The sequence below is a fragment of the Aspergillus udagawae genome, assembly GCF_001078395.1.
Source record: "Aspergillus udagawae IFM 46973 DNA, scaffold_8, whole genome shotgun sequence".
Classification (NCBI taxonomy): domain Eukaryota; kingdom Fungi; phylum Ascomycota; class Eurotiomycetes; order Eurotiales; family Aspergillaceae; genus Aspergillus; species Aspergillus udagawae.
The window spans coordinates 2020128-2032960 of NW_025091271.1; the positions used below are offsets into that span (position 1 = coordinate 2020128).

The window sequence follows — 12833 nt, forward strand, 5'->3', positions numbered from 1 at the left end:
TTTGCGCCTCGGGGATTCCCCTGGCAGATCGGCATCCACCTTCCATGGGGGCTGAATCTTGCAGTCTCCCCTGCCGATATGTGCGGTTTTGTCAGAACTCAAATTACGAATTCAAAGCAGGGACCAATCTTGGCTGCCTCTGCTCCACTCCGTCATCAACTGACAAATGACTTGTTGACTGACGTCTTCGCCAACTTCAGCCAGAGACCATCGAACTATCGGGCCGCAAACATTATTACGTAGTGTATTCACACACCGCCAGCTCTGATGCATGTTGAGTCCTGACAAATTGTTGTCTTCCGTCGCAGTGGGCTGTTGAGTTCACGCGGAAAGGAACCGGCGTGTCAGAAGCGGCCCGAAAGCGTCCCATTCGCCCATTTCCACGGTCAAGGCCCAGAAGGATCAAACTAGCTCAATACGGATTACTTAGCGTTGGATATCGTCTCGCTGCCTGTCATTGGCCTTCTTCTGCTCATCCCCACTCGACCGGGATTTGATCCAGAAAGGGAAGTAGTCCCCTCTGAGTGTGTGCCATCTGGTCTGGAACGGGAGGATCTGGAGGGGTTGCAGAACCTCGGGTCGTGTCCAAAGAGGGGCGACGACGTGACAGATCCCTTATCTTTATGATGAGTTACATTTTGGCGCTCCTCGTTCATCCATTGTTGTATTGAAACAACAAATCCGAGAACATGGCAGCAACAAAGACTATCCAGGTGCCCCATCTCGGCGGCATCACCGCCGGTTATGCTCTGTCCAACGACCGTTACGACCCCTCCAAGCCGACATGCGTCCTGATCAACTCGATGTGTACGACTGTTTCTCTCTACCGGGATCAATTCAGCGATGTCGCCCTGACAGACGCCATGAACCTGCTGGCCATCGAGCCCCTGGGCCACGGCTCGACCAGCTGCCCGTCGGAACACTTTACATACTGGGATTCGGCGTTGATGGCACTGCAGGTGATGGATAAACTCGGCATTGACAAGGCCTTCGCTCTGGGAACGAGCCAGGGAGGATGGATCGTGACGCGCATGGCCTTGTTGGCCCCCAACCGGGTGGGAGCATCCCCCTGCATGCGTGAAGTACAGACTCATGTGAGGCGGCCGGTTGAAACTGACGTCAGTCTACTGTCTATCTAGATCCTCGGCCTGATGCCATTGGGAACCTCGATGGATTACGAATCGGCCGACTCCCGATCGAAAGGGTGTTGGGATCCTGTCCCTGCCCTCCGGCCCTTCTACGAGAAATGGACCAGCGCTGTTGCGACGCCGGACTTTCTGGTCGACGATGTCTGGTGTGGAATGGTCGGTGGCATTGGGTTCGGCGCCAGTGCTTCAGAGGAGTTGAGTGCGTTCTGGACCAAGACCTTGAAGGAGGTCTACAAGGGAGACGAAGGGCGAAAGAAGGTCCGCATGGCGGTGATTTGCCTGCTGTCGCGCGATGGACTACTGCTCAGACTGGGAGACATCAAGTGTCCAGTGCACTGGTTACAGGTGAGTTCACCCCTACGTTAGGGACTGATATCGCAGGAATGGTGCTAAGACTGTCGTCGATAGGGCACCGAGGACACCCCATTCGGCAAAACAGTGCCAGTAGAGCAGATCAAACTCTTCAGCTCGTCCGTAGAGGCCAAACTTGTCATGATTGAAGGAGGAGCCCATTACCTGAATGCCACCAATCCAAAGGAGGTGAATGCTGCTCTGTTGGAGATGGTGAACAAGTATAAGTGATAGCATAAATAGCACTCAATAGAAGATATTCATGGAGTTCATTTCTCTCACTTGCACGGGATGTCCGGCACCACATATGAGCTGCCGGTAGTCCCCCACAACCATACGGGGTAGTACGACAGAGTTTACAAACACGACAAGTGGAGCTATTATCAGACTTGACTTCGTAAAAGGCAACTGTGAGTCTGTGACAATAGCGCTTGTGAAGACTTACAGTCCACACTCTCCACTTTGCCGCGCTTTTGGCCCACTTCGAACGCAAGGATCGACTATTCTGGAGCTATAACGGGCTAGGGTCCCCCAACGGCCAATTTGACTTCTTTGGTTCGTCGAATGAGTGTCCCCAAAACGAATGGTAGCTTCCCGCCAGCAAGGGGCCACTCGTTAAGTCTGACCCGGGATTTGTTGACGCCCTGGTGGCTGCAAGCCAAAAGACTGTCCGAAATCTTGCGGAACCCGGAATGGAAGTATCATTCCATCATGCTAAAACATTTCTAGGCAGTGCATTTTTCCAAAGGAGTATGGACTAAAATCCTTCTGTCTTGACATGGCCCACGGCGGGAAGGACTCAGGTACGAAAGAAGATAGGTCGTTCGAGACATTCGGTTATAATGTTCTCGCTCTTCCTCCTGCAGTTGATTATCCCACTGGAGTCTCTCATGTCGTGACCACTCAGAATGGCAGACCACGAAGACTCGCTGCAACCATGGGTGACTGCGACCACCGCTTCGGTGACGGTGCTCGCCTTCGTCATGATCTGTCTGCGGCTTCTGGCCCGATGGGAGAGGAAGCAGAAGTTGTGGTGGGATGACTGGATGATCGTGTTCTCCATGGTATGATTTACACCCTCCTTGCTGAGGTTTCTCAACTAACAGTCGTAGGGCTGGAACCTGGTCGTCGTCGGCTTCATTTTCGCCATGGTGAAAGAAGGCATGGGCCTGCATGCCGGCACCGCCGTTCCCATCTCCAACCAGGTCATGATCGCCAAGTTCCTCGTTGTGGCTGAGATTCTCTATGTCTTCAATCTGGTCTGGACCAAACTCAGCATTCTCCTCATGTACTACCGTATCTTCCATTTCCCCTACTTCAAGCGCTGGGCGTACATCATCGGCACCTTTGTCGTTCTTTGGGTCATCTGCATCACGTTCCTTTTTATTTTCATCTGTGTCCCAGTCCAGAAGCTGTGGTATCCCAATCTGCCGGGACGGTGTATCAACCAAGTCGGGACATGGGTTGCCAATGCGGCATCAACCATCCTGACCGATCTGGCGATTCTCGTTCTGCCTATGCCGCAAGTCTGGAAACTGCAGCTGCGTCTTTCTGAGAAACTGGCCTTGACCTTTGCATTCAGTCTGGGATTCTTGTACGTGCTTCATCGCAATGACGTGATGATCAAAGGCTGATCGATTATAGTGTCGTTTTTGCCTCGGCCTACCGGTTCAGCGTCCTCTTCTCGTACACCTCCGCCGACTCATCCTACACGCTCGCTCCCACCGTCGGCTGGACCGCCATCGAAATGTCCGCCGGTATCGTCTCCGCCTGTCTTCCCACCCTCCGGCCCGCCCTACAGGCCATCGTCCGTATCCTCGGCATCCAAGGCGCCTTGCCGGCCTTACTGCGCAGCCGAACAGTCCCCATGTCCCAGACCGGCCAGTCGAACCAGAGTCAGAACGGGTTGACGGCCCAAGGACACAAGGGCAGCGGTGTAGGCCATTCATCGCATAGCCGGCGTCATTCCTTCTATCATCTCCCGGATGAATCGGATTCGGCGGGCGGACACCCCATGACGCCGGAGCAGTTGGATGCTTCCCTTCGGCCGGAGTATGATCACGGACGTATGGTGACCAACGTATTAGGCTCGAAGGGGAGGAACGTCGATAGCGCGAGCGATGAGATTCCCCTGCATGGAATTCGTGTACAAAAGGACTTTACGCAGGTCAAGGAGTGATCACTATGACATGCCAAACGTTTTCTAGCCGTGGGCCAGCATTTCCTATCAGTGGATAAGAGCAACTCTGGTACTAGCGAGCATCAATAAGTTTCCTTCCCTGGTAAATATGTTCGTTTCCCTAGCCTATGTCATAGAATGGAATGATCAAGGCTCTATCCATGACCCATACAATGCAGATGAAATCTATGTCTACTACTCATACCAAATCAATCTCTGTAAGTAAGCTATCCACTAGCACTCCCCTCCTCCTCGTGTCCTTCCCCTGTTTGTCAGATCATATAACCCATCCTTGAGATCATGGTCATGTCAGATGTCAACCAGCGCTCGGATATTGAATGACATGGGCTGCTGAAAGATAGCTAGAAGCTTGATTAATCTATGGAAGAAATTTTGTGGAACGATTTTTTTTTAACTGTTAAAATAAGCATCAAAGTCAGTCCAGGGTTAAAGAGCTGAGAAAAGCTACGAAGTCCGAGGGTGGGAGTGTCTATATATATATATATATATATATATTCGGCCCACAACATCCTATGTAAAAGAGTATTAGACCGTCACACTATAGTTCCTTTTAAGGGAATTAACACAACGATATGAAGTGTTCATATTATTTCTAAGGTTAGTAAATGTCCTATATAGCCTAATAATTGATCTTTTTTCAAATTAGAATGTATGTTAATCGGCCGCCAAAATAACATGAGGGCGAGGCACTTGTGATATACTTCTCCCTCAATATTCTGCTTCCCAGAGCAGAGTTCCATGCGGCCCTGCGGACTAGCGCGATTCATGCCCGAGGTGTTCTAAATCCTCACCCAATTGGAGACCACAATGGTGTAGGGGATAGGTACATTCCGGGATCCTCATTGATGTTTACAAAGCGGATACTCCCCCTTTGCATCTAAATCCGGTTCTGCCTGCGCCATCCAATCCACAACGAGGGGGTTCTGCAATATCTCAAGGCCCCGTTTCCATGCTTAGTCAACTTGTATGGAGCATGACCCCAAAAAGAAGTGCTTGAAACTGATTGATCTGACCTTTCGTCTGGAGTAATGTGGGTAGTTTTCCAAAGAGGACTAACGCTAGATGCCCAATCTCTCTGTCTGACCGTCTCTGGGCTATGTTGAGCTCGTGTCTACTGTCAGAATACACCTACCGTCATTTCAGCTAGACCACTAGAAAAGCGGCTTAAAGCCTTGGATCGCGCGAGCCCCTCCTTTTAACACCATCACATCCCCGCCGCCTTTCTTCAGCCGCACTTCACACTGACCATACATTTTCCCTTTAAAGTCCCTTCAGCCCCCGTCAGCATGGAGGCGCGGGGTTCCTGTTTTGCACGCCGCGACTGTCGAGTCGCTGGTTTTAACATTACATAGCATTGTGCAGAAAACCTGTGATGATAAAAATTACAACATAGGCCAAGTTCAGGAAGATGACAGTTCAAAACAATCAAATCCCCGCCATCTACGCGCGGGCGATCGAAAAGTACAAAGAGATTACCAAGGAGGATCTCGATGTCGCCTTCCTCTGCAAGCTTCAGAGCGTCGACGACCTGGCCAAAGAGATCGATGAGCGTAACAAATCTTTCAGCGAGTACCGTCACAAACGCGGCGTCATCTTTGATGCCATGCAGGCGGCCCTCATCCCAGTCCAGCTGTTCGGCAACTTGGCAGCCGGAGGCGCATCGATGGTCTTTCCTCCTAGTAGTCTTGTTTTTGGCGCAGTGACCTACCTGGTGACAGCTGCCAAAGGAGTGTCGAGCTCCTACGATGCGATCGAGGATCTGATGGGAACACTGAAGGTGGGTGGTCGTCCGCTATTCGCCTTATCTTTGCTAAACCCATCTAATGTTTGCAGGATTTCACCATCCGATTGAAAGCCTATGGTCGGGAGCAGATCTCCGAAGATCTTAGCGACAAGCTGAGCGACATTCTCACCACATTGGTGGAAATTTTCGCCCTTTCGACCAAGGCCATTAAGCGAGGTAGACTGCTCAAGTTCACTCGCAACGTCCTCCTGGGCACCGACGACGCCATAAATGGGGCAGTGGGTAAATTGGATAAGTTGACCAAAGTGGAAGCGAGCCTCGTCGGTGCCGAAACCCTGACCGAGGCCAAACGGACAGGGCGTGTGGTGGACACAGTGCAAACCACTGTCATGTCGACGAATGTCACAGTGCAAGAAACGGGAATGGCCGTCAATCAGATGACCGTGCAGGTCACCGAGGTACATGAGATGCTGGGCAACCTATTGATCGCGGCAAAGGACAACGATGCAAATCATGGGGAATCGGCGAAGTCGCAACGCGATCTTGTGAGGACGATTCTGCAACCATCCGCGACGGACTCGGCACAGGATTGGTACGACAGGATCAGCAAATCCCGCGTTCCTGGCACAGGAGATTGGGTTAGGCGCGAAGATGTGTTCCAGGGCTGGTTGCATCGAGATCTCCCGGTCATGTTCATCTCTGGTAATCCTGGAGCTGGCAAATCCTATCTTTCATCGAGCATTATCGCCTTCCTCAAAGACGAATACCCGCAAGGGGTACACCATCCCTCCCATGTCTCCATAGGGTATTTCTTCTTCAAGGATGACAACCCCGCCACGAGGTCATTCCACCAGGCCCTGCGGGATCTCGCCTACCAGATCAGCAGCAATGATCCGGCATATGAGAAGTACCTTGCGGCCCTTGGAGATTACGGGAGCGCCAGCACTTTGGAAAGCGCGTGGCGGACCCTTTTCGTCAACTACTTCTTGAAGAAAGAATCAATCACGAGCAGTGTTTATATCCTCTTCGATGCGGTCGATGAGGCCTTTGAGGAGGAAAGACTCGTCTTCTTGCAGCTGGCCAAGGACGTTCTCGACTCCCCGAATCACGGCCGTTTGCAGTTGGCCATGGTTGGACGTCCCCATATCAGCGACCAGCTGGCTGAAGCGCTCGAAACCAACGTTCCGACAATATATGTGACAACCCTGAAAAATACCGCTGATATTGACCGATACATCAAAACCAGCATCCAGAAATCGGCGATCTTGCGACGCGTCTCGCCAGCTCTGCGAAAGGAGATTACCGAAAAACTATCTGCAGGTGCTGAGGGCATGTTTCTGTGGGTGAACCTGATGCTGCAGGAACTAGTCAAGAAGCGCAACGAGTCCAGTATCCGTAAAAGCCTCGACCAGGCGCCCAAGGGCTTGAAGGAGATGCTGCGCCATGTCCTCCTGAGCTTCTCCGCCAGTCTGAACGATGAAGAGTTGGAATTTCTCAACGAGCTCTTGCTGTGGACCACCTGCGCCGTTCGTCCTCTCACCCTTGGCGAGGTGGAGGCAATCCTCGAGTTGAAGTCAGCCGAGGGGGATGGGATGATTTACCTCGAAGGTGCCCTTCGCAAGCAATTCGCTGCCTTCTTCAACCTCGATCGCGAGGACGGTCTGACCACAACTGAGCTCCAGACCATGGCAAACAAGACATATGAGTCAGACGATGAAGATATCGCTAAAGAGGATAGCGATGACCAGGACGCTTTCGAAGACGTTGAGAACATTATAGACTTTGATTCGAACAAGAAGTCGACCACCGTCACCTTCAGCCACGCATCCCTGGGCGATTTCTTCCGTGACCCAAACGAAGGCAAGGTCTCTGCCGCGGAGGACAAACTGCCAGTTGGAGTTGTGTATAAAGATGCCAAAGCTCATGTCCTCAGGACCTGCCTCAAGATCCTCACCGATACCGACTTTTCTGAGAAGGCTAAGGACTCCAGCCTCATGAAGACGTACGCTGCAAAGAATTGGGTGCAACACCTTCATTTAGTGCAGCCTTCAGAATCTTCGCGCGAGGACAAGAAGGCAATCGCCAGCATGCTGGCCAGGATGTTCAGTACGGAAGAGGACATGGCCAAATGGGTGCCAATGAGAAGCTGGGTCTCGACAAGCGAAAACCTGAAAGCCATTCAGCGCTGGTGGGATGATGATCCTGAGATTGTCGAGTCGCTTGCAGTCAAGGAGACCGAGTTCATCCTTTCCGTCAAGGAGAAGCCTGTAGAGACCTTCCGACCCATCGCCAACTTTTGCGCCAAGAAATGGCTGGCTGAAGACGACTGGTCACCCGCGGCCCCGGCGGCTATGATTATCAGCTATCTCAAATGTCAAAGAGGGATCGATGAGGATTTTCTTTCCCGTTTTGCACCGACTGCCGCTGAGGTCGTCGAGGCTGCCGAATGGGCGCAGATCGAGAAGACATCCCGCTGGCACCAAAGGATCGGCGTGGTGCTGCGCCAGACCGGACACATAGACGAAGCTCTGGACTATTTTGGGAAGGCGACCGCAATAGATCCGAACAACTGGATTGCCAAAGCAGGCATGGCCATAGCACACTCGAGTAGGAAAGAATGGGCGACCACCCTTTTGCTCGACGAGGAAGTAGAAGCACTCGTGGAAAGGCAGATTATTGACCAGCCTGATCAGAAGAAACGGCTGTCTTCAAGCTTGCACACAACACTGGATCGCATGGCAACCTGCTATAAGGAGCTGGGGCAAGCGGAAAAGCATTATATTAAGATGAAGAAAGCTCTTGCGCTTGAGCCCTGGTGCGGCGGGTGCGCGTATGCGATCCTACGTTTCCAAAACGAAACGGACCGGTTCGACGAGACCATCTCTCTTGTGGAAGAATTTGCTGATGCACAAGTTCCCGATAAAGAGTACAATCGACTGACCGAGTTTCTATGGCAGATGCCAACTGTGGATGACAAGGTTCTTGAGTACTTAGCAGTCGCTGGTCAGGCCACGGGTAACCTCGACCTCATAGTCCGTTCGTACCGCGACGCGGCCCGAGCGGCCCGAAAGTCGTCCATGACGGTTGTCGCGGCCAATTTGGACCTTTCGCTTGCGCGTCTCTATTCCGAATACACCCGAGAGGAAGACAAGGCGACGAAGCGGTGGGAGAGGATCCTTAACACGTATGGATCCGCCAAGGAAGAAGGCCAGATTGGTGGAGCCAAGGTGATCGCTTCCTCCAAGCTGGCCCAACTTTGGCTGTGTCATGCTATCGATGCCGGCGTGGGTTCCCCCGAGGCGGAGGAGTACATCAGCCGATTGGAGCAGTTGGTAGCACGGTACAAGACCGAGGACACGTCCGCTTTCTGGATCGCCGCGCGGGCTCGGGCCATTTCTCTGGGACTGTGGTACCGCCTGACTGGCCGACACGACGAGGCCCGGGCTCTACTCGCTCCCTCCGTCAAACGGGCTATACAGATTTTATCCGACGATGACCCAGAGAACGACAACGCAGGTTTGACTGATTTGCAAAATGCTCTACTCGCTGCCGGTGACGTCAAGAATGTGATTGCGATTGCCTATGCTCTCGGAGGATATGCGGATAAAAAAGCGGCGGAGAATGAGGAAAGCGAGTATTATGGATACACTTGCGATGGACCGTGCCGAAGGGAGTTCCAAACGTTGGACGGCATTTCGTTGTGCTCGATCTGCTTTGACACGGGCTTTTGCAAGGATTGCTCCGAGCTGCTGCGGTCTGGGGCCATGCCGTTCCAAGTATGTAGGGCAACCCATGCAAAGGACTTCGTATATATTCCGCCTCAGCCACAGAAGGTGGAGGCCAACCGAGTTCTGGTGGAAGGACAGGTTCTGACCTATGAGGAATGGCTCGCTCAGTTGAAGAAGGAATGGAAGGTGTAAGGCGACAGTAGCTGGGATTGACGGGAAGTGGCTAGGCTAGTTTTGTCATGTTACAATCGCACGCAATTCATTAAAGTATCGCCGCAAGTGGATTCATCTATCAGTAGGGAGGACATGATGAGGATGATGAACTGACCTTAGGGTGAGGAGAAGGAGAGAGAGAGAGAGAAAACAAATGGCTGCCCCAAAAGTAAAACAACTGTCTGTAGGCTGCCAGGATTATCAGGCACTGACTACTACTACCATCCCAATATTTTCACTATTCATCACCCCAGACTCGAAATGTCTACATGTACAAACTATCCATCTGAGAGGGGTCAATTCTTAGCTCGCCGCAGAACTCAATGTTGCATGGCAAGATCGTCGCGACATCGTCACAGGACTTCCTCAGCACTGGATCTCAGGTCATCTGGAGTGCTGGCTCGGCAAATGGGGAAGTTTGAGCGAATATTACCAAGTAAAATATATAGATATCCTGGAGGTGTGGTTGGGATAATGGAAAAGTAGGTGGTAATCATAATATTACCTTACTGTAATTGATATATCCGTTATACGCAGTCCAAATGGTCCTAACACGCATGGATCTGAGGGTGGATTACTCTCTGGTCTTTGGTGACGGCGAATTACTAGAAGCGGTATAGCGTTCCTATTTGAGGAAAGCGCGTGGTTGAGGCTTGGCATTAAGGTCCGTGGTCTATACGGAGTATAGCTTCCTCCTTGCCCCCTCCAGATTATGGCCTGAATTATTCCGGCCAGCTTTGATCCTGATTTCATCAGCCCGAGTGTGGTTCAGCCCAGGCATTCGGCATACAGGGCTTCTCGGGCGTTTAGTTTGTCAGCCTAGGGTTTCCATGTGAAACACTATTCCGCACGCACTAGAGCACATAGCTTCTGTGCGTTGGCTTCGATAGGATGCCACTGTGACCAACTATCTTCGCCTTCAGCTAGCCACAACCTGGGGGTTCAGGCAGCCATCGCAAATATAAAGTAACCACGCAGTCCTGATCAGATTTGCCCAGAATAAAGGCCGCTTGATCTTCTGATTGCGGGAATATCAAGACTTAAATTGACATTTGCTGATACTTGTCTACCATTATCAAGTCTCACACCATGGCAGAACCTTTACCAACTTCCACAGACAAACTTCTAACTGTTCCCCCTTATCCCGATGGTTTGCAACAGGTTAAGTTGGAACGTTTAAGCGATGAGAAGTTCACAGAATTGAAGTCAAAATTTGCTGGTGAAGATGCACATCATACTGCCGCCCAGCTGAGTCATGTGGCTAACGCGGGCAACCTCGCTGCAATGTATGTTATGGCAAGCTATTCCTTCACTAAAATGGAGAACCAGTACATTAATCTAGAAATAGGCGCCAATGGCACAGCACGCAAGAGACTGTGTATGTCCGACAAGGCTCTTTTGAATTCCCTCGCGCCATGGACTACAACAACACACTCGTCCATTTATATCTCAACTCATACGACCCATCGTACCGCGGAAATAAGAATGACAACACTTCTTTCAACTTTTGGGACGCCCATGGTAGGATCTGCCTCCATATTTCCTTTCGGCGACACCAGCGTAAAGTCATTTTTAACGAGATGCTCAACGGGCATTGGTGTTCTGAGGTTGTTATCGACTTCCCTGACTGCATCAAGGACCGAAAACGCGTGGACCTCCAGGTCTGGACTGGCGGTAGTAAATCAACTATTTTGTTCAATACAGAGGGTTGGGAGGTAGACCATGGTGGCCCTGCTACTGCGCTAACCTATCGGGCGAATGATAGTGGCGATGCAATGTTTGAGAGCTCGCTCGTGGCCCAGTTCAGCTGGAGGGAATAGACCAGACCATATAGCCTGAGTCTACTAGTCTACAGACATGGAAAGGCTTCCAAATCTGGCTCTGTAGCATGATAATCTTTTAGTTATCTAATTGAACGTTTTCCCGCGAAGTCTTTTTGCTGTTTCAAGAGACGTTACGACCATTATAGCGGTTAAACCCTTATGCAGGCCAGTCTCACAGAGCGCCCTGTGCGAATCCAGGTTCTTTTCGGTTCCGCCTCTATTGAGCGGAAGATAGCTTTTGATCTCCCCACTTGCCGATGTCCTTGTCAGTGATCCGACTTGGGGTTGGATAATAGGAGCCCTAAGGTTCAAGAACTACTTTGTTAATTTGCTGCGTATGTCAATTATTGCCGTCATGGTATATTTTTCTAACCAAGTCGCAGAGGCAGGTTATTACATTCCCTACTGAGAGTGGAGATTCTAATATCAGTACTGCTAAAAGCTTTCAGGTAATCGCCGCACTGCCTTTATCATTATATGATCAAGAATGAGGCTGGCATCACCTAACAGGATGGAAAATACCGTGTCAGTACACCCGCTGAGGCGGAGTGAACGAAGTCCTTGCGGTGTTCTACTGTTGCTGTTCCGCTTTGACTCGTGGTGCGCAAAGTCAGCCAGCCAGCTTGCAGGGTGTGATACTGTGAAGGTGGTAAACTGATAAGTTCTACATTTATTTGGGATAGTCTGGCACTGTGGCAGACAGATTAGTCATTGATCTGTCTTAATAGGGTGATCGAGTACGCTGGGTGTTGGTTCAACCCATATCCAACCCACGACCGACTAGTCTATCATATAGCCTACAGCTAATAGCCTCGGCACACACATCATGTTCTTATTTCCTCACCAGCAGGATAATCCGCTAATCGTGTGTCCTCGTCCATCACTTCCACCGGTCGCATTCCATCATAATTACTCTTTATACTAGATTTTGATCCTTAAAGCGAGCTTTTGTATTCAGCTCAATTGGAAATATCCCAAATTAACCATGTCTTCACCAAGCAAAGGAGAAAACAACCTTCCCATCCTCCTGGCTTCGATGCGACCTACTGTACACCTGGAGACATTTGTCTTTCTCACCACAACGCGGCGAATCGAAGATCTCCCCCTTCAGTCTCTGAAACCAGAGATGCTATTTCAAGAAGACGAGGGCTTGAGCATCGTCACCACTAAAGATCTGGCCGAGTCAAATGGGCTGCGCGAGTATACGTTTCCGTGCAAGAAGATCTCATTGGCCGTGCATTCCAGCCTGGAGGCCGTGGGCCTGATTGCTGCGATCTCGTCGGAGCTCGCTAGTCATGGAATCAGTACCAATGTGGTCAGTGGCTATTACCACGATCACATCTTTGTGCCTCTAGGAAAGGAGCATGCTGCTTTGCAAGTGCTGCAGGACATGATGAAGGCGGCAGAGTCAACAGTAGAGAAATAGCCCTGTCTACTACATGATTTGCTAATCTGATTTAATGAGCTGATATCATAACCTACATCGAGAAGATCAATTGGGTCTCCGCACATTGAATGATTGGTGATGGTGACGAGGCTGAAAAGATGCCGATCTAGAACCGTAGCTGGGATCAGGCAGAAGAGAGGGGTGACTCACAAGGCTGTCGAGCGAACACGTCAACCAGT

At 51.0% G+C, this 12833-nt stretch overlaps 5 protein-coding genes across 5 annotated transcripts; all 5 read left to right on the forward strand.

Moving 5' to 3' along the window:
- Positions 1-689: 689 nt before the first annotated feature.
- Aud_010180 (alpha/beta fold hydrolase) lies at positions 690-1730 on the forward strand (the record flags this gene model as incomplete). Its single annotated transcript, XM_043295023.1, has 3 exons — positions 690-1055; positions 1140-1493; positions 1557-1730. The coding sequence occupies 3 exons, from the start codon at positions 690-692 to the stop codon at positions 1728-1730; spliced, it is 894 nt and encodes a 297-aa protein (XP_043150958.1).
- A 677-nt stretch (positions 1731-2407) lies between these two features.
- On the forward strand, positions 2408-3678 carry Aud_010181 (uncharacterized protein; the record flags this gene model as incomplete). The annotated part of the gene is made up of 3 exons (XM_043295024.1): positions 2408-2563; positions 2612-3093; positions 3144-3678. 3 exons carry the CDS (start codon positions 2408-2410, stop codon positions 3676-3678), a joined length of 1173 nt encoding a protein of 390 aa, XP_043150959.1.
- A 1429-nt stretch (positions 3679-5107) lies between these two features.
- Aud_010182 (NACHT and TPR domain protein) lies at positions 5108-9363 on the forward strand (the record flags this gene model as incomplete). Its single annotated transcript, XM_043295025.1, has 2 exons — positions 5108-5476; positions 5533-9363. 2 exons carry the CDS (start codon positions 5108-5110, stop codon positions 9361-9363), a joined length of 4200 nt encoding a protein of 1399 aa, XP_043150960.1.
- A 1110-nt stretch (positions 9364-10473) lies between these two features.
- Positions 10474-11204, forward strand: Aud_010183 (uncharacterized protein; the record flags this gene model as incomplete). Its single annotated transcript, XM_043295026.1, has 2 exons — positions 10474-10670; positions 10733-11204. The coding sequence occupies 2 exons, from the start codon at positions 10474-10476 to the stop codon at positions 11202-11204; spliced, it is 669 nt and encodes a 222-aa protein (XP_043150961.1).
- Positions 11205-12192: 988 nt separating this feature from the next.
- On the forward strand, positions 12193-12633 carry Aud_010184 (ACT domain-containing protein; the record flags this gene model as incomplete). The annotated part of the gene is made up of 1 exon (XM_043295027.1): positions 12193-12633. The coding sequence occupies one exon, from the start codon at positions 12193-12195 to the stop codon at positions 12631-12633; it is 441 nt and encodes a 146-aa protein (XP_043150962.1).
- Positions 12634-12833: the final 200 nt, after the last annotated feature.